This window comes from Perissodus microlepis, chromosome 7 (genome assembly GCF_051167445.1).
Source record: "Perissodus microlepis isolate ML-2025 ecotype Zambia chromosome 7, ASM5116744v1, whole genome shotgun sequence".
NCBI lineage: Eukaryota > Metazoa > Chordata > Actinopteri > Cichliformes > Cichlidae > Perissodus > Perissodus microlepis.
Genome location: NC_140467.1, coordinates 62,294,402 through 62,321,436, shown reverse-complemented (window position 1 = coordinate 62,321,436; position 27,035 = coordinate 62,294,402). Strand labels below are relative to the sequence as shown.

General features: G+C 43.1%; 2 protein-coding genes across 2 annotated transcripts in view; one reads left to right on the top strand and one right to left on the bottom strand.

Moving 5' to 3' along the window:
- Nucleotides 1-5,361, top strand: part of plcg2 (phospholipase C, gamma 2) — a 43,903-nt gene extending 38,542 nt beyond the window's left edge. Inside the window, exons 27-33 of the mRNA XM_084936535.1 lie at nucleotides 591-794; nucleotides 2,105-2,244; nucleotides 2,384-2,492; nucleotides 2,976-3,140; nucleotides 3,910-3,998; nucleotides 4,083-4,246; nucleotides 4,668-5,361. Of these exons, the coding sequence (XP_084792661.1) occupies nucleotides 591-794; nucleotides 2,105-2,244; nucleotides 2,384-2,492; nucleotides 2,976-3,140; nucleotides 3,910-3,998; nucleotides 4,083-4,246; nucleotides 4,668-4,710 (914 nt within the window). The 3' untranslated portion in view covers nucleotides 4,711-5,361. The remainder of the gene's footprint in view (nucleotides 1-590; nucleotides 795-2,104; nucleotides 2,245-2,383; nucleotides 2,493-2,975; nucleotides 3,141-3,909; nucleotides 3,999-4,082; nucleotides 4,247-4,667) is intronic.
- An 886-nt stretch (nucleotides 5,362-6,247) lies between these two features.
- cmip (c-Maf inducing protein) overlaps nucleotides 6,248-27,035 on the bottom strand; it is a 43,043-nt gene continuing 22,255 nt past the window's right edge. The window contains exons 3-21 of the mRNA XM_084936536.1: nucleotides 24,903-24,953; nucleotides 23,612-23,773; nucleotides 23,431-23,472; nucleotides 22,976-23,038; nucleotides 22,790-22,870; nucleotides 21,739-21,842; nucleotides 20,526-20,630; nucleotides 19,065-19,520; nucleotides 18,898-18,963; nucleotides 15,312-15,338; nucleotides 15,170-15,218; nucleotides 14,961-15,068; nucleotides 14,748-14,864; nucleotides 13,570-13,710; nucleotides 12,156-12,203; nucleotides 11,918-12,064; nucleotides 11,709-11,814; nucleotides 11,537-11,607; nucleotides 6,248-10,278 (exon numbers count right to left, since the gene is read on the bottom strand). Of these exons, the coding sequence (XP_084792662.1) occupies nucleotides 10,225-10,278; nucleotides 11,537-11,607; nucleotides 11,709-11,814; nucleotides 11,918-12,064; nucleotides 12,156-12,203; nucleotides 13,570-13,710; nucleotides 14,748-14,864; nucleotides 14,961-15,068; nucleotides 15,170-15,218; nucleotides 15,312-15,338; nucleotides 18,898-18,963; nucleotides 19,065-19,520; nucleotides 20,526-20,630; nucleotides 21,739-21,842; nucleotides 22,790-22,870; nucleotides 22,976-23,038; nucleotides 23,431-23,472; nucleotides 23,612-23,773; nucleotides 24,903-24,953 (1,998 nt within the window). The 3' untranslated portion in view covers nucleotides 6,248-10,224. The remainder of the gene's footprint in view (nucleotides 10,279-11,536; nucleotides 11,608-11,708; nucleotides 11,815-11,917; nucleotides 12,065-12,155; nucleotides 12,204-13,569; nucleotides 13,711-14,747; nucleotides 14,865-14,960; nucleotides 15,069-15,169; nucleotides 15,219-15,311; nucleotides 15,339-18,897; nucleotides 18,964-19,064; nucleotides 19,521-20,525; nucleotides 20,631-21,738; nucleotides 21,843-22,789; nucleotides 22,871-22,975; nucleotides 23,039-23,430; nucleotides 23,473-23,611; nucleotides 23,774-24,902; nucleotides 24,954-27,035) is intronic.

Genomic DNA, 27,035 nt, shown 5'->3' with positions numbered 1-27,035 from the left:
TTCTGCTGTTCAATACTGAAGAAATGTGAACTTTTACAAATGATGCCAAACTGCTCTCAGCCGTGTCTCTAATAAAACCTCTGTAACTTTGCTCTGCTTCACTTCAGCGGCATCAGGTAATGTTCATATGTTGATTCATGGTTTTCTTCTGTTTTTCATCTACTGCAGAATATTTTTAAGGTTATCTGCTATAAAAAGCCAGGCCAGGAAAATCTGCTTCATGTTTTTGTGTTTTATTCTCAGTTACTTCCACACAAAAGCATCTGCTGTGATGCTTCCACCTCTGATAAAGTCTCACAACTGTCAGCTTTGTTGTTATACAAAGATCTAAAAATATGGATTTGTGCTGATAAATGATCAGAATTATAATATTTCTGACTGTCTGAGTGACAATGTGTGAGAGGATGGGGTTTAGATGCAGTTTAGACATGCATCCTTTCACAGTCTAGTCCCCAAAAACCATCCCTCTGAAATAAATCCAGTTAATTTGTTTAGCTCGCTTTAACTAATTGTCAGCTCCCTCTCTTAGCAAGCAGCGAAGGTGAGGTGGCTGAACCACTGAACTTCTCCCCTCTCTCCTGTCTCTGCAGACAGTTACAGCTACAAGGAGGTCCGCTCCTTCGTGGAGAACAAGCTTCCAGGAAAGAGCCGCACCAAAGACTTCCTGCAGTACAACCGCAAAGCTCTGAGTCGTATCTACCCGAAAGGCCAGCGCGTCGAGTCCTCAAACTACGACCCTTACCCGATGTGGGCCCTCGGCTGTCACATGGTGGCTCTCAACTTCCAAACAGCAGGTACAGCAGTGCTCATTTATCACACGGCGGAGGACAAAGACAGTTTTGAGGGCTTTATATTTATTTTCTTATGACAAGAAAACATTCAAGTGAAGCAAAGTACAAAAACACGCTAAAATATTTGTATATATGACAGAATATACTCATAAATTTAGAATAAACCTCCGCCTGTAGGTTGAGCAACACGAGGATCGGCACATGAAAGGACATAAACCTCCGCCTGTAGGTTGAGCAACACGAGGATCGGCACATGAAAGGACATAAACCTCCGCCTGTAGGTTGAGCAACACGAGGATCGGCACATGAAAGGACATGAAAATGCAGAAATAAATAAGTCTGAGGAAATAAAAGTGTGAAAATGGAAAATAATAGAGGATTTAACATCCCATTAATACAAGAAATCTTCTATTAGTAGTATCTGAAAGCTTATTTCAATATATTACTCCACTTATATGTAGTATTTTGGCTATGAATAGCTTTATAAACCCATATATTGTGTGTTTAGAGACACTATGTCTTTGTCTTTTGAGCCTAGTTACAGTCACGGTAAAGAGAAAATACACTATCTGTACATTACTAAGAATTTAAGTGTCAGGACAAAGTAAAAAAAAAAATCTAGTCTTTAGCAGGTCGTACATTTGGGTTCGTATGAGCTGAGATGAACAACAACACCTGACGCTGTGTCATTATTTAGTTAACTAGGGCTAAACCAACATGCAGAAGCAGTGCGTCCACCCCATGGTTCTGTAGCCTGTACAGTCTTTCAAATACCTGTTCTCCGTGTGAGGTTAACAAACATGTTGGCCCGCTCTTCTTTACAGTGTTGCTTCAGTTCGTTTATCCACAGCATCTGTCGGGCTGTGGGACTGATGGGCTCACATCTGACTCCAGAATACATAAAAGGCGTTCATGGTGGAGTTCAAAGTTTTTCACACGTTACTTCAGCATCTTGTCTTAGTTTTTGTTCAATAAATAATGGCACAGTGCAACGTGTCACGTGTTGGGATTCATTTAAAGTTACATTTACCTCATTTTAAGACCTGCTGAGGACCAGGTCATTTTATTATGTCCTGATGTTTAAAGATATGCTGATGGGTTGCCAGTGCATCACTCTGCACTAAAGCTAAACTCAAACTGCCCTCTTTATGTTGTCTGTCATGTCTTTGGGGGATATCTGTCTACTCCACCTGGAAAAATAACACAGGTTACACTATCGAGTCTACCTGTTAGAATATTATCAGGATTTGCCTGAAGGAGAAGTGACACTGTGAAGTTATTCAGGTTCTTGTAACGCTAACGTGTCCACCCAGATAAATACATGCAGCTGAACAACGCCCTCTTCAGTCTGAACGGACAAACGGGCTACGTGCTGCAGCCGGAGTTCATGCGTATGGATAGCTACGACCCTCATCAGGACAAGAAGGAAGTCAAATACAAAATTGTGGTCAAGGTGTGCCGCCACACGCACACACACTCTCTGTGCCTCTGTCATGATTATGAGTCACATTCAGGGTCGACTTATGTACAAAAATGCACTTTGGGCCTGATGGTGTGCAGAGAATAAGAGCAGTTGTGTTCGTCCCTTGCAGGTGATTGGTGCCAGACACCTTCCGAAGCCAGGCCGCAGCATCGCCAGTCCATTTGTGGAGATCGAGCTGTGCGGGCACACAGAGGAGAAGTACAAGACCATCGTCTATCGTAAGGAGATTCTCCAGCAACCTTTCTATTTTCCTCTGTTTCATCTAGTTTTTCTCTTTTAATACATCTATTAAAAATGTAGCTTATGTTCGTTGTTTCAACGCTTTCTGCAGGAATTAGAGATTTGAAAGAAGATCGATGGTAAAATTTTAATAAGGTTGTGTTTGTTGTGTATCTATATCAACACTGAGATTTGCCTCGTCTTTGTGGGGCTTTCGATCTCACAGTGGAAAAATTGTGGGAGGCTGGAGCCTGTCCCACCTCTCACAGGGCAAAAGGCGGGACGACCCGGGAGAGGTCGTCCATCACAAAATATAATAATAATGAAAAACCTTAAAATGATCAGAGCTCGAGCACCTTCGGCCTTAGCTGCAATTCTGCGGGAACTTTTATTCTTTTCAGCTTGAGGTTCTGGGGACTTTTAGTTTAATGGGGACTTGAGGCTTCACGGGTTAAATCTTTGCACGTTTCTGCCTCCTGCAGGTGACAATGGTCTGAACCCAGTGTGGAAAGGCTCAGAGCGCATAGTCTTGAGTGTGTATGAGCCTGAACTCACCTTCCTGCGCTTCATCGTCAACGAGGAGGACATGTTCTCAGACCCCAACTTTCTAGCTCAGGCCATGTTTCCCGTGAAAGGCCTCCGCTCAGGTGGGAATTCATACACGCAGCTTCTGTTACCGTCACTCTCAAGTAGTGCTCGTTATCATTATTGCATGAACTAAATGTTACTTAGAAGCAAGATTTAATACACACTGAGAATACTTTCACCTGAGAACTATATCATGTGGAGCTCAAGTTAATTTCCTTGTTCACCAGTTTTCTCACAGGTGTGCTCGCTTTTGCTGTATTAACTTTCTTGTATGGGGCTCATATTTTAATAAGAAGAGAGACTCCACGTCTCAAATTAGAAATAATGAAACAGATCAGAGGTGAAACAATTCTGAATCATTTGATATTTAAGTAATATTAGACAGTGGCTAGCTCATGTCTCTTGTATCCTGGCCAAAGACTTTAATGTAAACTTTTAGATTCTTCGAAATCGGGGAGTTTCCACTCTGAGTGTGACGCAGCTTTAATATCTAATTTTAGCGGGCTTTAGTATTTTGAAATTCCACAAAAGACTGACACCGCACACTGAAGTGACCTCATTTGGAAGTGAAATTAGGTTGTGACTCATTTTAAGACCTTTTATGTTTAGAGGGAACACAACTCATACAGTCACGTTGAAAACAACGTTTTTTGTATTTCTGTAAAAACTAAACTAGGTCCATCGTTACCGCTTAAAATTTTTAAAAAAATGTAATTTTTAAAAGTGATTTTAAAAGTCGAAATGAACATGAATGAATCAGGTTATAACACAAATCAAGGTGATATGAATAAATGAAGGAAATGAACTGTTTTGGGTTTGCTTCCACAGGTTACCGCTCTGTCCCTCTAAAGAACGGCTACAGTGAAGACTTGGAGCTAGCTTCTCTTCTGGTCTACATCAGTGTGCAGCAGGCCGGGGTGAGTAACGCACCAGGAGCGCATCGACGTTTATGTCACTGTGGCGGGATTTCTGTGATCTCCTGACTCGCACGTATCATTCAGAAAGCGGAGGAGGAGCTGTACTCGTCTTCCAGCCAGCTGAAGAAGAAGCAGGCAGAGCTGGGCGAACCCTTCCTGTACGACACACACAGCAACCTTCAGCGATCCTCCCTGGCTCAGCCCACCAACAACCTCATGAGGAAGGGCAGCACTGGTGAAAATCCAAGGTAAGTCTGAAAAGTGCAGGAATACTCTAGCAGCGACAGTCTATTCACAGAAAGGACCCCGTTTGTCCGCTGCTGTCGTCTTTGGGTCTTTTGCCAAGCTTAGTGATATTTTGGTTGATTTTGCTGCCGCTAACATCCCGCCTATCAGACTAATTTCATTGCCGTCAGCGGATGGCCTGCTTCACTTCAGTTGAGGTTCTTAGGCTGCCACAGCTTCCAAATTTCAGTGGCGAGCTCAGAATAAACTGATTAGGAAATTCCATCCATAAAACAGCTTTTTGGTGGATTATCTAATTTGCATTTCATGGTGCATACTGCAATATGTACATATACTGTAATATGTGCATATACTGCAATATATGACAACTAATTTGTGATACTTGTTAGTCTCTGCTCTCAATCTGTCCGTCTTTCTCTCCAGGTCAAAGGAAAAGAAGATAAACAACAGTAAATTTTACTCCTGAGGACTCATTTGTCTAACCTGTGTGAGCAGCAGGCTTCAAATCTACTATCAATGTTTGCTATGGGAGCTGTGATCTGGAAGAGCTTTTTTTTTTTTTTTTGCCATCGTTCCACCGAAGATGGCAGCATTCCAGTATCCCGAATGGTTTTCTATTTATTTAAGATTGAAAAAAATAGTTCCTAACGTTTTGGAGTTTTTGAAATATGGAATTGCTGGAGGAAATGTAAGAGGCCATTACAACGGTCCAAGTAGCCAGCGTTGTGCTTGATATGTTTGCATTCAGTCTGTTATCAAACTGCATCGTGTTACACTGATGGTATTTATTTTTCATTAAAGAGCGGAGTCTGAAATAATGACGATTTCACTGCAGTGGCTGTTCTGCTGCCAGGGAGCTTGTGTTTAATTCATTTTAGTCATTTTGAATGTGTTTTGTGTGTTTTTTTGTTTTTTTTTTTGTTTTTTTTTGCTGTGCAGTTTCACCAGTGTGATGTTTTTCTTCACAGTGTTTGTTTGATATGGAAATCCGATCTGTAATCTCATGCAGTGAGTGTTTCCTCTATTTAATATGAAGGCAGATTGTGGTTATAGCTGTCCCAGAATTCCTCTGACTTCCTCATGAATCGAGTCAATAAAGTATGCTTGGTGAACGATATTCTTTATCTGTATTTATTGCATTGTTTTCTGCTCCACTGCCTTTTAAAGTAGGCTGCAGGGACAGAAGTAGGCCAAACGCTTGAAGTGAGGAGCGTAGAGAGACCTCGAACAAAAGAGCAAGTCCTCCATCAAACACTGGGGAAATAATTACCTGTAAGTTTGCTCACAATTTTTAACAAAACATATTCCATAAAGGAATATACTTCAGCCTATGGATCTCCAGCTTATCTGGAGATTCATAGGCTGAAGTACAGTATGGAGCAATATGGAAGTAATGAGCCAACCCTAGTAGACAAGAGCAGTGCAGCTAAACCAATGACAGATGCATCTACTGAGCATGAAGAGTGTGGCTGGACTCGAGACAGAGAACGAGTCCCCAGCTCGTCTCAACACAGGAGATGTTTGCAACACTGCCCTGTGCTCCATCTCCACTACCAGCATCACTGAAACCACTACTGCTCTACAACCACTTGGGTATAAGATCAAGGATGCAAGCAGAGGAAGACAAAGTCTGGAAAGATGTTGATGCGAGTTGTAGAAGGGTGTCAAAATGAGGTACAGCAAGCTGTCCATAACACAGGCTCTAGATGCTACCAAACAAAGGCTGCAAGCGCTGAGAAAAAGGCTGAAGACCTATACCAGAGAAGAATAAATGGGCTTCTGGCAAACCTCTGTGGGGTCCAGGTATCATCTCATGCAAGCAGCAGTGACTCTGACTCCAGCTAAATGAGAAGAAACTGTCCAAAAAGATGAGGGAAACGTGTCCTCCACCTGCAAAACCATTTCTGTTTCTTCTGTTTTCTCACTAACAGCTAAAGCTTCACGTTTTTCCCCCATTACACTGATATAATAACATGAAGAAAAGAAAAAACACACCCGGTTGATAACATATTCACAGACAATTTATTTTTGATTGAAATTATTTCACATCATAGTTGTTATTTTCCTGTTGAAGATCTTTTGTATTTTTATTACAACAGCCACAGAGCAGCAGCAGCAGCAATAATAATAACTCGGCAGGAGAAGCAGATCATTGCGACCGAAAGACTGAAAAAGAGAGAGAAACATGATGGGCGCCCCTTTTCCAGCTGCCAACAAAATGATTTTACTACAAGGAATGGGAAATAAAGTTGAAGTAGTTGCATTTTTTTCAGTCTGTCAGATTTGTCTGACCCTGTTCCTTCCATAACAATGGTTAAGACTCGAGCACAGCTGTACATGACGCAGGTGTGGTAGAAACTTTACAAAAAAATGTTTTTTTTATTTAAAAAAAGGTGACAGATGAACGGGGAGGAAAGCTCAGTGAGCTCCACAGGAAACAGGAGACATGGCCGAACAGGAGAGACGGTACTTTTCAACCAGGACATGTTCTATAGTAACACTTAAAAAAAAAAGAGAGAGAGAAACATAATAATAATCTCAACATGCTGGACCCCAGGCTCACAGTTTGGACAAGTCAACGTGGCCCAAAACAGCCCACTATGGGAAATGGGCTCATCTGCTTTCACGCTAAGTTTGATGAATTACCTCTGGGATTAAGGGTGAAGCTACAGCCAAGCTCGTTACCTCAGCCAGTTTCCCTACTAGTACAGTCTCTGGAGGAAAAAGATCCTACGCTGCGCTGAAGCTCAGTGTTGTGTTGCAGGTTGCTTGTAGCCTAAAAGCTGCATCACAATCTGGAGACCACCGGGTGATGTTTGTTTTTCTGCTTTATCTTATTTTAATAGCATTAGTCGTACACCCTGTAACAACCCCCATAAAGGCCACAAGCACATTGTAGACAAATGTGCTTGTGGCAACAAGGATGTTTAAAATAGCGTAGCTGGAGTTCTGATCCATTTAGACTTCTTCCCCCGTCCTTTGTGTGCCTTGGAAGCAGTGCGAGAAAACCCTTCTAGTCTGTTTTAGCTCCTCCCTCCTCCAGCATGACATCATAAAGACCCTAGACCAGAAAAAAGAAACTCGTGGATTACTCGCACATACCTCATTATCTGAAACTCTGTATTGGAAGGACTATTTTACCTTTCGATAAAGTCAAGGTAACCATTTCTCCTGATACGCTGAGCTAACCAGCCGATGGCTGTGGCTTCACGTCAACCAGATAAACGTGATATTGGTATCAGGATTCTTCATGTCACTCTTAAAATAGAGTCAAACCGTTCATCCTTCAAAACCATCGGGGATAAAAACAACTGCAGTAAAATCAGACTGAATCATCGGGTCGCTGATGTGTGGAATCACCAACTTTATTTAATATGATCACAGTCAGCGTGATCCACATACGATACGATTCGTGATATAAAAAATGGCCATCGTTTAAATGATTAAATCTCGGCTTCAGTCCAAAGGCGCCAAGTGTCATTGGCTGTTTTAGAAAATCAACATGAATAAAGCTTTAACTGCCTCAAACAGCAGGCTCATGGGTAGATCCTGGCTACGACCAATCACAAAACAGCCGGATGGGATCTCTCCATTTCAGTCCTCAACCTGGTGAGATAGTGATCAAACCCTTTATGGTATTTTTACAAAACAAAATTACAAAATAACGAAAAAAACATATCCGATGACGCGGCAACATTTACGTGCAAAAAACCTTAAACAACAAAAACACCGGAAACAAATGTTTGATTAAAGTGATCGAATGAGAGAAACATAAAATATAACACGCATTGAAAACAGTTTTTTTTTAGATTACAGAGCACTTTGTGTGAAAAGAAGAAAAACAAAAAAAAAACAACCACACACATTAAGATGAAGGCAACAACAGCCTGCCGAAGAAAAGGAGGCTGAGAGAAAAACAGAAAGGAGATGAAGAAGGGTTCAAAGAGAGAAAGGAAGAAGACGACTATATACACTCATATGTACATCATACAGGATATGAAAAAAGAGCACGATGTCCTAAAGCTAGACCCGAAGATGGCCGTACACAAACCGCACCTACAGGCCAAACAGAAACCTGTCGTGGCACCCAATAAATAGGAAACAAAGCGCTTCGTAGCGGACGGCGTCCTGTCCTCTGATTCAACAAGCATCTGGAGCGTTGCCCAGGTCGACAAGAATAAATAAAATGGATGGATGCAGTTGCGCTTGCCTTGAGTTTCCAAGACAAATCCGCCCAAACCACGCGCACACGGGGACGAGAATAGACTCTGACAGACTTGCAGTGTGTCAGGGCAGTTACCACATCGTATGAAACGCTGCCACAACAAACAGGCAACACTTTGAGGGAATGTACACAGGCAAATAGAAGGTGCCCCACCCTCCCCGATTACTCGTCCCTTATTGTGATCGAATATGTACAAGAATTTTGTCCCATCCTCTGATAAGAATTAGCCTAAAAATGTCATCCACGTGATATGGCGTAATATAAATACAGCAGAGTGATTCAAAACAGGTCGTGGGACAGGTAAAAAGACAAGTGACTCATCCGCTAGAGGCACTGCGACTCCTCCGCTCAGAAAAGGGGGTCGGAGAGGCAAACGGCGTCAGGGGGGCGACACCACGCTCAGGTTTGCCTCAAAAAAACAAAGCAGAGTAAAGACGTTTGGCGAGTTCTTTGCTTCAAAAGCATCCCAAAGCACCTGCACGGCGGGGACCAAAAACGAGAGCAAAGGGGGATATGAAAATATACAACTCTCAGCTGGTGATGGGTCTGGTTTAAACAGGTCCGATTTCAGAAGTCCACTCTGAAGTTTGCCACCGCGGCTTTGGTGCACGGACGTCCATGTGCGGCGGCGATCTGCGAGGGCTTCTTGGATAATGCGATGCAAAAAAACCAAAAAGCTGTGTACTTTGATACCTCCCAACGAAATCCAGGAAAGACAATGTGTCAGAGGTTTTAAAGACAACTTATAAATATCAGTCAGTCCCAGACCACCCAGCTACTGCTACACAACTGTCCTATTAAATAGAAACAGGAGAGCTTCAGCACGCACACTGAAGGCAATTTAAAAAGGACCAAATATTGCCATCACCCTTGACATTCCTGCAGAGCTCCCAAAATGTCATCGTTGGGGAGGTGATGGGGAGGGAGGTGGGCATCTCCTTATGTTTTCTATAGAAAGACACAATATATGAAAGCACAGATGTCTGGAAAAATATGTTAATTCAAGTTGATAAAAACCGTTTTTGTTTTCTTTTTCTCCTTTTCGCGAGTTGTACATGAGGAGTAGGCACAGTCTTCTTTTCTCTGAGGTAGCACCTCATTTTCCCAGTGAAAGATTGGAAAAGGCCGGAATTTGATCCTGAAAACTGACAGCAAAGAGAGAGCGAGGACTCGATAACAGTTGACCGCGTCCGTCGGGAGAGCTACATCGTGGATCGGATCAAAGACGAACTGGAAGGCGAGCTGCTGCGTCCAGCCTTCGTTCCATGAGGGGCAAACGCCAGGGAGAGGCTCCGGGGAGGTGGAGCCTTCCTCGATTCGGGATTTCATTATGAGGTGCACACGCAGAGAGGGGAAAAAAAAGAGTGATTATGAAAACTGAGAGACTACATATGAAAGGACGGGGCAAAGGGTAAGGACAGAGAGAGCAGGGTTCCAGTATTTCAGTACATCGGGTCCTCTCGTTCTCTGATGTCGTTTGTAAAAAAAACAAAAAAACAACAAGGGCCTTCGAGGTAAGAGGAGCGATGAGTTTCACAAAGTTCCTTCCCGGTGACTTTGTGGGATCGGTGATGAAACTGGTGACGGCTCCTCCTCATAGCAAGCGTCTAATCAGACGGGGTGATCCTCAGGCCGGGTGATGATAGGGTTCCTGGTGTAATGATGGCGTCGATGTAATGTGTGTGTGAGTTTGTGTGCAGTGTGTGATCGTGCTTGTGTCTCGGCATGTAAAGGGGCGGCTGAAAGCTTGGCCGATCACCAGGCTTCAGTGTACCGAACATCAACATCCTTCAGGTTAGGCAGTTTGGCCTGGAGAGGAACACAAACAATATACACTTCAGTTGAGATCAGTTTTATTTAAACAGCAACAAATTCAAACAGGCGCTTTAAATTGTAAGATAAAGGCCCAATAATAAAGAAAAAACCCCAACAATCAAATGACCCTCCTATGAGCAAGCACTTGACAACAGTGGGAAGGAAAAACTCCCTTTTAACAGGAAGAAACCTCCAGCTGAACCAGGCTCAGGGAGGGATTTCATCCATAACTGTGCTTAAAGATTCAGTGGAGGGTATACAATAACTAACTAAAGCACCAAACAACTGATGCAGATGCACTGATGTGTTGCATGAAAAACACCAGCAGAGAGCAGTCTTTAATGCCGATAAGTGCAGCTGAGCTCAGAGAGCTGTGAAACACGGAAACAGGAAGTAGTACACCAACTATTTTAACAACTACTGTTTGTCAATATTTTAGCATTAGTCCCAGTGATAAAGGTGAGCCAGCAACATCGACAAAGCTGTGTTTAAGCTCCTTAGCATGCACAACAACAACGCAAGCCCAGACATGTCTAAGAGCGAGAGCCACGTAAACACTAAGCTACCTAAACACCCTTCAAGGCATCACAATCACTGGCAAGAAAACTGTTCCTACTAAAGATGAAAACAACTCGTTTCACCACTGGTGACAAAAACACTGCTGAGTACAGCCAGGCTATGAAGGCACACAAGGAGGAGATGCTAGCAGCTGCTGATGTGCTGCCCAAAAGTAAACAAATGACCCCTCCGAGCATTGTTAGTGCTCGCTAGCTGCACTCCATGTGAGAGGAAGAATAAACAGTGGATGGAAATTTCTGGTGCAGTTACATAGTGGAAAAGCAGAGCTTTAAGCAGCTGGTTAAAAAGCTCAGCCAAGAATCAAAATCAAAATATTCCTCAGATTCAGTTTTATCATGTGACGATACTGCCTCGACCGCCTCGAGGGATTGTGCAGCTTAATGTTAAATGATCAACTTGACTTTAGCTGTCAGTAAAGCACAGTTTTAGCCATCATGGAGTCAGGTGTTGGAGGCTTTGTCAAAACCATTTATTTTCACTGTATTAATACAAAAAATATATATGCATCTATCAGTCCATTCAAAATGTATCTGTGTAGACATCAGATATAAGACCTCTCTTCAAAGTGATAAAGGTCCCGAGGCATGCTTTTTTCCATTCATTTAGCATTAGGTGCCACACAGAAACAGAAGAGCAGGAACCTTTAAAGAACCTTTAACACTGACTGAATTACCTTGAGGTCCTCGTATGTGTCTGCTGTGAGCTTGGTGCTGTTCATGTTCAGGCTGCACAGACTCTTCATGGCTGAAACAGGCAGACATTTGCACTTAGAGTTGACACACACACACACACTATCAAGGACATTCACTGTGTCATAAAAATGCTTCCTATGCAAGATGTCTTACAACTGAGCGCCAGGAGACCAGCATCAGTGACGGGAGTCTCGCACAGGTTCAGAACCTGAAGGCAGGCCAGATGCTCGGATAACAACCTCAGTCCTGCATCCCCAAACTGAAGCATGGAACAAAGCAAGGAAAGGGCAGCTGTTAGGCATCTGTAGACTCATAGACAGTCATGATTTCCTTGTGCAGCTGTTTGTGTTGGGTCCGTTTACCTGTGTGGACCAGAGGTTGAGCTGTTTGAGTGAAGGCAGCTTGATGAGCTGCTCAGCACAGGCACTGGTGACATTGGTGAAAGCCAGGCTCAGGTTCTCCAAGTTCCCAAAAGAACCTGAACTGAGCAGGCGGGCCAGGTCCGCATCCTAGAGAGGTGATGACAGGTTATTGTAAGAGTCAAATCAAGAGTTTTGCTTCTTTTCCAAGACAGTGTCTGTGTCAGCAGTGCGATCTCACCGTGGACTTGGAGGGCAGAGTCAGCCGGGTAGGGCCTCCTTTTCTTTGCTGAGGAGAAAATAGAAAGAAAGATGGCGTCTGAGCTTGAGGCCTTGCAGGAATCGTTGCTAACAGTAGATGGCACGTGTGAGCAGCTGCAGGCGTTTCCCACTGAGGCCTCTATGATCACCTCGTGTTTAATTTCAGTAATAAGATGCTTTAAAAATGCTTCCCATCCTGCTTCAGTTAGAACCACTAATAAAAACTTATTCTCCTACGTAACATAAACGTGGTGTTTCTGGGGCAAGATTTTGGCCTGCACAGTAATGACCTGCTGATGAAATTCAGTTCTGCGTCATCAATTGGGAGACAGATTATTAGGTTTTAATCTTAAACGACATTTTGTTTTAGCTCTATTCTCTCTCCTTCACTCACAAACTCTCTTTACATCCATTTTATTCAATTATGTAACACTGCATTTCGAGTTTACTGAGAGATAACGGTGTACCGCTGTATTGGTGTGATAAAGAAAACAGCTGGTTACTGGGAAGGCCTTTTAAATAGGAGGCGAGATAAGTTATGGAATATAGACATGTTTATTTGAATTGCAAATAAATGGAGTCTACATATCAGCGTAAATGACGTATGTTAAGCAAATATTAGATAAATGTGTTGTTTTATCGCTTATTTTAACTGAACTATGGCAGCAGTAACAAGCAGACGCTTTTTTATATAAAGTTGTTAATTTTACAGATTTAGACTGCTTTGCTTCCATAACATGCCGTCTTTTTCAGATTTTTAAATATAAAATGTGTGTTGTGCAAATCGTCTCAGGAAATGTAGTGACATTCATATCAAATATATACTAAAAAACACAAACTTTTATAATTGGAGAAGAGTACAAGAGTCTAAACTTTACTGTGAATTTCAAAAGTGTGTGACAACCATACACACTGCACACTGGCAGTTTCACATGCATGTATTTTCTGCAGATTCTAGCTATCATTATTATTATCATCAGGTTCTCCTAACACCCGTCTCTGCTGCTGCTCTGAAGGAAGAAAAAAACTACAACCTCCAAAGATTTTTAGAGTAAACGGCAGGATTTTATATCCAAACGTGTTCATACACATAATATTTGACTTGTGGATGCGTGTAAATGCACCTTATGTCTTCCTTTTGTCCCTAATGTGTGCATGACCTCTCAGACTGTCAACAACCATCACCAGTGTGTTAGAATTGCAGACTGACAATTATCTACAGCCAGGTCACATGCGTTACTGACGACACATGAATTTGCAGTAATGAGAAGCTGGTGACTTTATTTTTCCGTGCGCCGGCTGCAGCGCGCCGGCGGCAGCAGCGCCGGCAGCAGCGCGCCGGCTGCAGGCCTCGGCGCTCCTACTAAATAATGAGAGTGAGAGGTGGAACTCACCAGCTCTTTGAGCTCTCTCTGTCGGTCGCAGAGCTGCTCGTACATGCGGAGCCCCACCTGGGTGCTCTCCAGGGTGGAGATGATCTGCAGCTGGGTGTCTTTATTTTCAATGATGTTGTACTCCAGCATCAGACACAGGATCTGGAAACATGTCATGCACAAGTTAAAGCTGCTGATATACTGAAACACCAGAACATGCGATGAAACCAACACGTAGTGCAGCCCAGTGTTGGTAAATGGATTTTCTACTCTTAATCTCCTCAACCTGACTCATTCACAAATTCACACAAGTACTTTTTTCTATGTCCAAGACTCACATTCACCCTCCAATTAATCCTTTTAGAGCAGCTTGGCGTCCAGCATGTTGTCCGAGGATACTTTGGCATGCAGACTGGAGCAGCCAGTGATCGAACCACCAATTAGTCAATGACCTAAACTACCTCCTGAGCTACAGCCATGCCAGATAGTAATAATAAACTCCCAAACTGCACATGGGTGGACTAAACAGAGACTAAGGTGAGAATAAAATGACCAAAATGCCATGCAAAACAACCGCAAAGAGTCAAAATGTCCAAAATAATGAAATGATCAGAAAGAGAGATGTGGAGAAATGAACAAAAACAAGACAATATAGCAATAAATACTAATTTTAAAAGAAGAAATGATTAAAACAAGACTGGAAACATTCACATAAAGAGGTAAAGTGACTTAAAAGTGAGACAGATATGGCCAAAAAAAAAGTTACTAGAGTGAGGAAACGACCGGAAAGTGAGGCTGAGGAGCAACAAACCAAATGTGATGCAGAAAATCTATAAAGTGATAAAGACTAAAATAAAATCTGTACACAAACTACTGCGGTGACACTAAATGACCACAAACAAAAACAAAGAGATAAAAAAATGGCCTCAGAAATGTGGTCACAAGTGTCCACCAAGAGACAGAGACATGAGCAGGATGACCAAAATGTGAAAACGTACAACCAGAAAGTGATAAATTACAGAGATGTGATGCGATAAGACCAAAAAGGTTAGAATAAAAACAACCACGGAGCAGTGTAGAAACACCCCACAGTGACCCAAAGAATCCACAAAAAGACACACAACTGCAAAATGTGTATATATTTAGGAGAGCAGGACATAATTCATGGTTATAAGGTAGAAAGATTGAAAATCATCCACCTCCACCATGGTTTGGTTTCCACGGAGGGCCAGCAGCATGCAGGGGCCCAGCTTATTTTCAGCCAGAGAGAGGAGGAACTTCTTGGTCTTATAGCAGGAGCCCATCAGGATATGAACCTGGAGGATAGAAGGAAGAGCAGGAGGTGGGTCACGTTACAGTTCAGCATGACTGTGTCGATGCTTACGTGTGCGCATGTGTGTTCATACACTCACCATACTGGCAAAGAGCTCTCCGTCGTCATCACAGGCCACGCCTCCTGGACTGTAGAGCTGGAACCAGCCATCTTTCCCTGAACGCACGCTGAGCAGGCAGGAGTGGACCTGGAAAGCACACATACAGGGTGACTCTCCTTTCTTAGGCTTAAAGCAGAGATCAACCTGAACACACACACACACACACACACACACACACACACACACACCTCCTGCCGAGGGTCCTCTGCAAACCTCTGAATGACATATTTCAGCTCCCTGTTTAGAGACAGAAATATCAAGACACAAAGGTCAGTTTGTTTGAAAGCTCGAGTTCACCTCATTTATCAGAAGCACGTCTCGGTTACTTACTTTGTGAATTTGGCATGTGCAAGAGCCCTGCAGAGAAGACAGAGATATGTGAGGTGTTACAGCCTTAAATACAGGAACGCATTTTTACATGCAGCGTGACTCAGAGCTGATCTTTATGGCACATCCGTGCCTTTCTGGAAGCCGACATCACGTCTGCGCTTTCTCTAACGGTGATGTAAAGCTGCTGACACAGAGGCATGGTGTTACTTTGTGTATACGGTCCACATGCAGAGGGAGTGCAGAGCTCATTATGACTTTCCCAGCACGTGTACGCATGACTTCTATGAACTGTTGAACTATGAACTGTTTGTTATCAGCGATTCCCGAATGGCGTGCCGAGACACCCTGGTGAGCTGGGAGATGAATCCAGGGATTCTGTGACAACTGTGCATTTTTGTTACAATGCACAACTGCACAGAAAGTCATGAATGAATTACTTGACTCTGTGTGTACTTCGCACTCGTTTCCTCTATTGGTAATTGGTAATTTATTTCAACATGTGAACAATATACAAGTACATTTAGAAAAGAAAATAAGAGAGAAAAAAATACTATACAAATTACATACAAAAAAACCCCGTTCTGATTAATTTACACGTTGAAAGGGAGTGGGAAGTGGGAGTGGGAAGAATATATATAATATATATATAAATATGCCACAGGCTCTGATCTGCAGAGTGGATCAGATTCTTGTGAGGAGCCAATGACAACCAGAGACCATCTGTAAAAGATGGATCATAGCTACTGAACGTGCCCCCCACTGTTGTCATAACAATGCAACCATGGGTGGAAAGTACAGGGAAGACACGGAGGGCCATTTTTCTAGGAAAAACCATGTTGGTGCTCATCAGTGCGTCACTGTAAATATACAAGCACAGTAAAAAGAAAGCACAAACTTTCTATTGGAAGATTTTTACATATCGACACTTAATAAATGATCTAATCCTTAACGGGTCTTAAAATTAGGAAAGTGCATCCAAGAAAACCTGACATGTTACACTGTGCCAGCATGTATTAAACAAAATCTAATTCAAATGCTTTAGTAATGTAGTAATGTAATCATTTTCTGCAATGTAGCTTTGCAAGCCTGAGCTGTGCTGCCATGTTCTTCAGAGAGAAGAGGCGTTCTCCTGCAAGCCTTCCAAAGAAGCCCTACTTATCCAATTAACTGGATTTTAACCTTTTATCTTAACCTTTGAAGATTGCCTTGAATTTTTTGTCATGAATCTTTCTCACTGTACAACAATGGATTACAGATTGTTTGGAAACGGCCTTACAACCTTTCTGAGATTGATGCACAGCAACTGTTGCTCCTCTAAGATGAGCGCTGATGTCGTCCCTCCTTGGCGTTGTGTTAACACACACCTGACTGCTCCAGAACTGCAAACTGCCGATACCTCTGCTTTAATGGAGCGTTAATCAAGTGCATCTGATGTCCTGATACATAAATCCTTACAACTGACAGTCTTTTCTTGTAGCCATGACTATAATTAGCTGGTGCACAATAACATGGAATGCACCGAAAGCTCGTGTGTTTACATATTTGTCAGTTTTTACAGCATAAAACATCCCGTTTCCACCTTATTCATCAGATTTCACAGAGAATGTTTCGTTCTCATCTAAGTCATGTCTGTGACTGCCAGACTGCCACAAACATTCACTTGGCTCAAGGATGAACGATTAGATCTTGGTGGTCAAAGATAAAGGTCGCTGTGACCTCACAAAACATGTTTTGGCTAGCAGTAAAGAATTTCGATGCTGGTCACTGAAAAATGTCGAGTGGAAAGAAGCGTCACTGGTTAACCAAACAGCTTCTGTTGCTTCGTTTGCCTATCACAGAAGCTTTGGCTGGCAGACCGTGGTGTTTCCAGACGTTTTGAAATGGTGGGAGCACGACTGAAAACAAAGCAAGAAGATCCCACAGTGAAGCAGTTCAAATATCATTTAAAAAGTATTATTTAAAAATACTTTATATAGCTTTAAAAAACCCTCTTTGTTCGTGGCATTATTCATGTAGTATGGGATGATAATTATGGAATCATTAACGTGTGAATAACAACTTGTCATGTGTTAATTAGTCCTCTGCATGCATATGCTTCTCACTTTGTACGAGATGACTCACTCTGTCCAAAGCTAAAGGGTTCTGGGGAATATTGTTGCTTTTCCTAATGACGCCTGAAGACATCAGCCAGGTAACAGTGGCGCAGGTGGGTTCCCCAGTTAACGAAACAACAAGTTGTTGTCTAGTTGCCATTAATGAAGCTCGGGATCAGGCAGCCAATTACAAAGACAGCTCTGGGCTACTTATGCCTAACAACAGCGGGCTCGCTGGGGGTAGGAATCCGCCCCCCACCCTAGTCTGCGATCCTTTGGGAAGCACGGTAATGTACCTCACCACGTCAGCAGTGACACCCCCACGGGTCCTCATCAGAAATATGTGCACACCCTGAGAGACAGCGACAGCGAGTCTGTGGGGACTGGCTTGTTTTTGGAACCAGGCTCAAGTGGCCGCAACAGGAACTGCAGTTTTTGTTGGGCTTCCGCACAGCTTCACTGTTCAGCCCCAGAGGCACGCGTTTGGTTTTAATTGACGTTCCCACAGCAGGAACCCCAAATTCTCTGCTGTTTGGAGCAGTCCCCAGTGCTCTGTGTAGTGCAGCGGTCCCCAACCCGGTCTGTGAGTTGTTTGGTACCGGGCCGCGAGAGTTGAGGCTCCGGTGTGAAATTTATGGTTTTCAGCGTGTTTATCGTTAACTCGGTTTGCCTGGGTCTTTCCCCTGTTGTAGCTGTGTGTCTTATTTTGAAAGAAATATTTATGTGTTACCATAGGATGTTACTCTGAATGTCGTTTCAGGAGGACGCTGCTAATAAAGTTACACAATTACACAGTGAATTCACTTTTATTATTATATTTACAAAATCCCACAGTTTTTGTCTCGGTCGTATCATTTTATTTTGTTGTATTTATCCGTGGCACCTTAAAGAACCGCAGGTTCAGTGGCCTCCATGAACACAAAGTGCTTTTTGGTCTTTCATCATTAATAACATAAATTATATTATCCAGCATTCTAACTCATACAATACTTTTTGATAGTTCGACACATTTTTAATAAGAAAAAGAAGTTTTTTGGAGATTTTTCTCCAAATCCGAGTTCTGTCCTTTTTTTCTTGGTCATTCAGATTAAGATGAACGACTGGATGAGTGAGTGAATGTGAATATGTGAAAACAGAGGAAAAATGAATGCTCTGGTACGAAAAGGTTTGGTGTCTGAAGGCAAAGTGATGGTGGGTGTTTTCATCAAACTGGATACTAAAGTTGCTTTAATCTCCTGAAATGTGGAAGTGTAGTCAGTCACTGTCTACGCTGTCTTACCATCGCTAATTCCACACATAAAAGAAGTTAAATTCCTTTTTATTAGTCTGTCATTTAGCCCCACTCAGCTAATATGTGTCTGTGTGTTTATGAATGGAGCCTGCTCAAACCATTGGGTGACATCATGGTGGATTTATCTGGGGTTTTTTATTTGCATATCCTATTATATTTGCAGCGTGCAACATATGCTACATTATCTATGATGAACACTCACTCTTTAGGGAAGGGGATGGGCTGCAGCAGGCTGGCCAGAGCAGGTCTCCAGTCGTCATAGTCTGACCTACAGCAACAGTCACAAAGCAAGAACACAGAGTCAGTGTCACCCTGTCAACCCGGAGAAAAATGGTTCTGGCGTGCTACAGCACTGACGCATTAACTCACAGCATCTTGAGGATGAGAGCGAAGCAGCCCAGCACTCGGTCAGCCTGCGCCGGCAGCTGGATGGAGAGCGTGTTGACGGCCGGGCTGACCAGCAGACAGTCGATAAGGTTGGGTTCGCTGTCGCCCCTCGTCGGCCCGCCCTTCCGCTTGGTGTTTGCCGAATTGTTGTTCCGCTCTAGCTCCACCAGGATCTCGCTGGAGTTGACGACGGAGGGAGGAGGAGAGAGCGGCAGGGAGGACGTCGGAGAGGAGATGGGGATGGTTGGAGCCACGGGGTTAGTGGGGGCTGGGGGAGGTGGCTGAGGAGGACTGGGGGTGGTAGAGAGCGGTAGGATGGTGGCAGGAGGTGGCGTTGGGGGTTCGGGCCGCAGCAGGCGTAGCGGCATCGGGGGTTTGCGGTCGTTCTGCTGTTGACAGCCATTTCGGATTTCCTTCAGGCTGGGGGAGTTGTCCCGACTGCAACGAGCAAGAGAGGAAAACATCGGTCATGCTGGAGAGCGTGCATGAAAAAGCGTAAGCAAGGATGAGAGACGCAGGTGAGGTGTAGCTGGAGGCAGAAGCGATGTTTCCTGGAGTGACAGCTCCTTCGTGGGTTAGTGCTTTGGAAAAAGTGGCTCCTCTCTGGGGTGAACAGCGCTAAAGGGATGGTGATAATGAGCTGAGAGGGCCTGTGAAGTCACCAAAGAGTCCAGATGGGAAACACCAGAAAGACACATTTCAAAAAATAGTTCTAAAATAAATAAAAACCAAAATGCTGATGTTGAATGTTAAATCCACACACCAATGGCTGATGCCACAGCATCCACAAGCAATGAGCTGCATTTAATAAGAAGCAAAACTGGAAACTGTGAATAGTCCTGCAAGAACCCAACAAACCTCAGGTTATTCTTCTTAATAAACACAATCAGCTTATGTATTTAATTACTTTCCATTTATTCTTTTGTATATAATTGCTCATGTATTTCTGTGGCACTCTGGAACATTGCAGATTAGTTTAGGGCTATAAATGGCATAATGTGGTCTGATGATCGAAACAGTTACCGTCTGCTTTCCTGGTAACATCTGCAAATTGGTGTTTGTATCGTTTCCTTCATATTAGTCCTACAAGATGTGGGAAACTACCAGTCATGTGTTTGTCTAATCAATGACAACGTGAAGGCAAACAACAGAATAACCCTTCTGCCGGAACAGCAGCAAAAAGGAGCCTTAGAAGCAATGGTGTAAATACTCTCGATGAATGCTGTGGAGTGAGCTTTCTCTAGTATAAAGAGTGCAAAATGAAAACTCTGAGATGATGGAACAACAAGTGTACAGGCTGAGTGAGAGATGGAAAGAAGAGAAGGACGAATGTGAAGGTGGTAAGACGAGTAAGCGTTTATCAAATGAGTGCGGTTCAGGGAAAAGACAAGAAGCAGAAGAAGACGCAGATACTGTTTGCGTGTGGATATGGGCGTGACTGACCTGTTGATGAACTCCTCATAACAGGAATAAATGGCAGCCAGACACACTGCCACCAGGTTTGGCAGGACACGTGGGTGAGGGCACTGGCCTGTGGGCCCGTGCATGCTGCAAAACAAACGTGCAGGTCAGAGGACAACTTGCAACTTATCTAAATCCAGTGTGAGTCTAACGATACCCGTCCTCTAAGCTGATGCTAGAGGACTACATGGTAACTGTGTACCAGCTTTCTGGGGGTACAGCTTCACCTGCACTTAAACAAAACACTGTATACTTGAATTCTTTAGGAATGCCAGTCACTAGTGACCTGGAAAGGATAGCTAGGAATGCTAGTGATTCTACTATGAGTGTAGCGGGCTACATCTGCCACGCTGGAGATGATAAGGACAAGACAATGACGGTGTTAGCTCAGAAATGCTACCGATTTGGCTCAAAATACCAGTCGGCAGTTCCAGGAAGTGTAGAGGTTGGTAAAAGTGAGTGGCTTGTCCCACGCAGTGAGGAGAAAGGTCATGCTGGCCTGTTACTTTGAACTGCTGGCCTACCGCTCTTTGGTTTTCACACAGATTCAGTTCCTCCTTGCGTACGGGAAATATCTGCAGTGTGCTGCATTTTACCCAACAGCCTTTGGCTTCAAATTATATTCACTTCCTTTTGGATTGTGAATCATTCAAATAAAAAACAAATGTGCTACTTATGTGTTATTATATTGTCTATTATGAGATTTCAAAGAGCTTGTAGAGTGAGGATATACGTTGGTGCCCAGTTCCTACCACGAGGACAAGTGGACAAGAAACACACACCTCACACACACTCTACATACAGTGTCATCAAACTGGATGTTATATTATTGATAAAATAAATAATAATAAATAATTACAATCTGATGGTTTGGCAACATTTTTCTCTTTTTCTTAAAACTTTCATCTCAATAAAGCTCAGCTGAACACACGGCCTCTCCTCAGGCTCGCCGTGGCCTTATTTCTGGTTTCCAGTAGACTGGTCTGGCTTTGGTCTGCGCAGCATGTTTACCCAGTATTGAAGGCAATGCCCCAAAAACGTTTTCCCCCCTTTTTAAACATCCTGCCATCCTGACCGCGAGCTACAGCTGTGGCCTCCAGAGCAATTAAATCCCACCTCACTGCATCTTTAAATAGAGGCTGTAGTCTGAAGTTATTGAGTCACGGATTACAGATTTATAGCAGCACATGCTCACCTGTGAATAAACTTCTTGACCACCTCCATTCCACCGTTGAGCTCATTAAGAGCCAGGATGTACTCCTGAGTGAAGAGACGCAGACGAGGGCACTTCCCGAAATCCTGTCAGCAACAGCCAAAAGCAGAGTTAGGAATATATCATCCAAAATACAAAATTGAATGATGAATAAAGGATATGCAGAAATAAAATGTTTTCTTATTCTCATTAGCTACTGCATACGCGTTTATTAAAGACAACTAGAATTCAGGTTTCTCTATGAGAGCCACTAACAGATGAGACTCACTGATTACAGCTCTCGTGCTCTTTCTACTTAATCACCATTTCTATCTATTACTTAAGTTGTAAGTTGTATTACTGCTCATGAACCAAGGGCTTGTACAGGACTTTATGGACACTTGTGGGAACTTTACATGGCAATTTATTCATTCATGTGTTTTAAATTCTCACAGAACTGAAGACAGCAGACGGATTTAAACGCTCTCATTCAGCAAAATGCGCGTCGTCATCCACTGAGATCAGATTTTTCCAGTGGAAGCAGTGAAAACCACAGAGAACAAAGTACTTTAACCTTTTAACATTTACAAAGTCTGAAATATATTTCTGCCTGCATGGAAATGCTTCTGCAGAAACCCTTAATTTGAAAGCTAACGGTCTCTGAGGGATTTCTCAATATTTACCAATTTAGCATGACGTCAAAACACAGTCCAACCCTAACCTTAGATGGGTCACAAATGATCTGGTGGGTGATACCACGTTAAATTACAACACAGCACCAAACAGCTAACAGAAAGCTCCCAGGGTTAAGACGCCACAGGAATGTGGCATTTGCAGCCAAAAACACAAAACTGCCTGCAATAAACAGTCATCAAAAGGAGAGGTGGGCTACGTGGAACCAGTAAAGATTTTTACAGCAGATCTATCGTTGCTGGGAATTACTGGTCTTGCAAAATCTTCTGCTTCCTAAAAAATTACTTTAAGAATTGTAAAATAAGAAGAAGATAAAAATGGCGCCGTGCAGAAAAGCGGTACCGGACTCAGCCGATCTCACCATGTTGTGTTTGAGGATTCTCTGAACCACAGGAGTGAACACTTCGATCACAACGCTCGACCGCGGTCGCTCCCGACAGTGCTGCAACACACAAGATCGACGGGCGTCAACAAGGAAGCGCTTTTAATTATTTGCAATATTTACGACAGAAGAAACGTGTTCAGCATCCGATGCACAAGAGCTCACCTTACAGAAGAACTCGCACAGATCAGGTGGAGGGTGGTTGTTTTCCAGAAGAGGAGCGATGGCCTGCACAAACACACATGTACACACACAAACGCACACATACAGGTGACTATTTCCATATCATATCTCTTATTTGCACAGTCCAGAGCCAGCAGAATGTGCCTGATGCTGTCAGGTGAAGGAGCTGTGTGAAAACAGGCCACAGGTGAGCTACACAAACACTGCAATTTCCCTAAGCATCAAGCTCCCCCTGCTCTGCCCAGTTACCACCGCGTGGGTATCGACCGCCACGGTCGAAAACACACAAATAAAAAAAATGTAGCATAAAGAGAGACACGGGGACAATCTATATTCTTCAGTTTAACGAGCAAAGCAACAAAAGGGCGGACTGAAGCTTGTTAATGATTAATAAACTTGTTAAACATCAGTTTAGTGCACAGTGACAGCAAACTTACCACGATGATGTTTTCATGATCCTGAGGACTGAGGTTTGAGTTCTGCAAAGGAAAAAATCAAAAATAAGGAAGAACTAATTATGAGTACGGAGTTAACAATACGTCTAACGATGGAAACTCTCCACCTAAAGGGAAACGACATCATCACAGCAATGTCACGCAACACGAGTGAGTGTGCTACCTCAGCCAGCAGGGTGGAGATGATGTGCAGTGGAGCTTGGTGGATGGATTCATCCTGCAGCGGTGAGGTCAGAGCCATGTCCACCAGCGCTCTGATCTCCTTTAGCGCCACATCCCAGCGACTCGGGTTGTTTAGGACCTTGCGATACTTGTAGATCTTTTTCTGCAGGAGAAACGATGCGATGAACAGCTGAGCACCGGCCCAAAGGCCGCAGGACTGCACATAACACATCAGGGTGCTGCGTTTGTGTCTGTTTGCACAGGTATTTGCCTTTGGAGGGCCCAGGAAAACTGCTTGTGTACAATGCTCCAACAAAGAAAAAACAGCCACATAGCTCGATGATGTAGCTGAGTGACAGCTGAGTTTACTACACTGCAGCATGAGAAGCACAGACAACAGAGCAGCGAATGCTTTTTATCGTTTTTAATGTTCAGTTTCACTTCAGCTTTTTCTACATTTGAACTTCGCTCTTCTGCAACTTATTGACCCACTAAAGCACAAGCAACACCAACCCACAGATGGTTGTTTGTGCCACTGTTGGTGACAACAAACAGCTACTACATGTAGGCGAAGGTGCGCGAGGCTGTCCGTAGGCAAATACCTATGCAAATGGATACAAATCCAAGACCGTAAATCCACCTTTAGACAAAAGGAACCGCAAAGATATGCAAAGAAAGAAAAAAACTAAGCCCACACACAAAAAATACACAGAAAGAAAACAACTGTGGAAAGACACAGACCGCAAAGAGACAGAACAGCTACAAAGAGACAAAAAAAAAAAGCCAAATAAACGTATGACGATGATAAGCAAAGCAGACACAAATCATTAGGAAATAATATAAAAGTGGTTTTTGTCTCGTTGGTCCTCCTTTGTCACAGTTTCCTCCGTGTTTGTGTTGGATTTTTATTTTAAAGGTGTCCCAGGAAACGTGTGTGTCACACACTAACCTGAAACATTTGTACAGTGCAGAAGTCATTGCAAGTACTAAGGCATACTTCCTTGTACAGCTTTATTTAGCCCTGTGAGCACAGCATGGATTCAGACCTGACAGGTTTAGAGGTCTGGTCCTCATAAAGGTCTGTGAAGTGCTATAAAATGCTGTGTGGGGTTGGGGGAAGGTGTGCAATAATAAACATCCATTTCTGATGTTTTGAGATGATAATTCTGCAGTAAATGTCACCGTGTGTGGTAATCTTTACAAAGTGGAGGACAGGGTGAAGGCTGCAGCTTTAATGAGGCTGAAGAAAAGATTGAATTCATAGTTAAAGAAAGAAAAAACAGTGACCTTACCTTCCACTGCAGGGAGTGAAACCACTGGTCCCTCAAGTAGCTGTTTGCAGCCTGCAGCAACACACACACACACACACACACACACACACAGACAAAATGTCAAATGATTTCGAGTATATCCTGAGACAAACTTTTGCTGCTGTGCAAAAAGTCACAAGTTCACCTTTTAGCCAGCATTAAATGACCAGATCTACAGTTTTATTAAAGACTCCTGAGCTGTGAAGAAGAGAAACAGATTTAATGCACCCATAAAAGCAAACCTGATGGTCAGAGAGCTGCTAAAACAATATCAAAAACTTGCGCAGTGCTGCAACTGTCAGATGCAGAGTTAATAATAACAACCACTCTGTGCATCTGCCAAGAAATCTCTAAGTAATCAAAGTAATTGTAATCTTAGTAATCTAGTCTAATTTAAAGTCTTTTAACTAAAATAAAAATGTAATAACTGGACGTGTCGGACTTCCTGATAAAGTTGATGGCGTCCACAGTGAGACCGTTCCACTCGTGTCTTTAGAAACAGAGCCGTGGTTTCAAATCGCAAATATTTTGCTTGGTGATATCGTCTCAGCGGAGGGACACCAAATATGGATGTTTTATTAAATAAATTAAAATACTCTCATCTCGTGCACCCCCATCGTGACACATCGCACAAACTCACATTAAACCAGCTCAACTGACAAACCTCCAACAAATACGACACAAAGAATCGTCGCCTAATTTATAAATTAGATGTTGTGACCAGTCTGAATGAGTCTGAGCACAACTCAAAGGGACTCTTCTGAACCAGCTGCCGGCTGCTTTTATTCACTAACAGCGCCGCCGTTGACCCGCAGCGACAGAAATGTCTCTGAATGTTTGTTATCATGAATTTCTGTGTATGGTGACAAGAACAGATATGTTGTCATTAATTGCTGTATTATCAGAAACAGATTGCATGTTATTTCCAACCCAACCCCATTCCATCGCAGTCTGATATCACAGATTGATATATTGACTCTGTCTTATGGCAACACTTATGAACGTTGAAAATCGTAATAACGTTGCATCGTTGCTGGCGGGTCATTCCCACCGCCGCCGTGCTTGCAGCAGCTTAACGTGAACGCGGATGAGCTCCGGTGTTGGATTCATTTCTACGCGTTTAGAAGGAGTTCAAACCTTTTTTAGATATTCGACTTACACAATGTGCCGACCCAAGCCATGAGCGACTGTTACGACATTATTACTTCAAACTACTTTGTTCATTTGTGCAGCGCTATCATGCTGTGTGCTGCACAAACTGCCTTTGTGGTTGTTCCTGGTACAGTACGTGTCTAAACATACAACCGCACACACAACCAGAAATCAAAAAGATCACGCACAGAAACACTGCATGCAGCGCAACATGACCACAAAGAGATGCTAAACAGCAGTTAAAGGAACAGTTTCTGTCCAGTGAAACAGCTAGGCTTTCAGTTTGTTGATTTTGTATTAAAAGCATATGTTGGGGCAAGTCAAGTACTAGAGTACTTAAATATAGTAAAGTACAGTACAATTACAGCCTTTGGTGCTCATGAGTACCTGCCTGCTTCAGCTTAACCTACAATATAGCGTCAGGTTGGGGTTTCTAGTCATCAACTTGACCTTCATCCACTAAACACTAAATGCACGTCAGTGTTCTTTACATAGCTGAAGATTTATTCCAGGTTTCCCAGCGTTCCACGACCAGCAAAGCTTCAAAGTGAGAGCATCGGGCGGTGGTCCAAAGAAGGCCAGCAGGCACAAGCAAACACAGCTGAAGAGGCTGACATTCACTGTTGACCCCCAGCACCAATCATAGGCCGAGCTGTGTATCCAAGGTAATTGGGCTAATGGGTAACGGTACTAAATGTGCCCCCTGAGCGGCTCTGGTTAATGCTGAAATGAAATTTTCTCAGAGTTCAGCAGGTACATGGAGCAACAGGCCAAAGACAGGACCTTGTGTTGTCCCAAGCCAAAGCAGACAGACAAGCTTTAATAAGTTAAAGATTGAGGCAAATTCAGGACTGCGTAAAACCGTAAAAATACTCATTTAACAATGCTACAAACAAAACAGCATTTACACAACTATCTGCAATTATTTAACCTTTTGTCACATTACAGCTGTTCATAGAAATA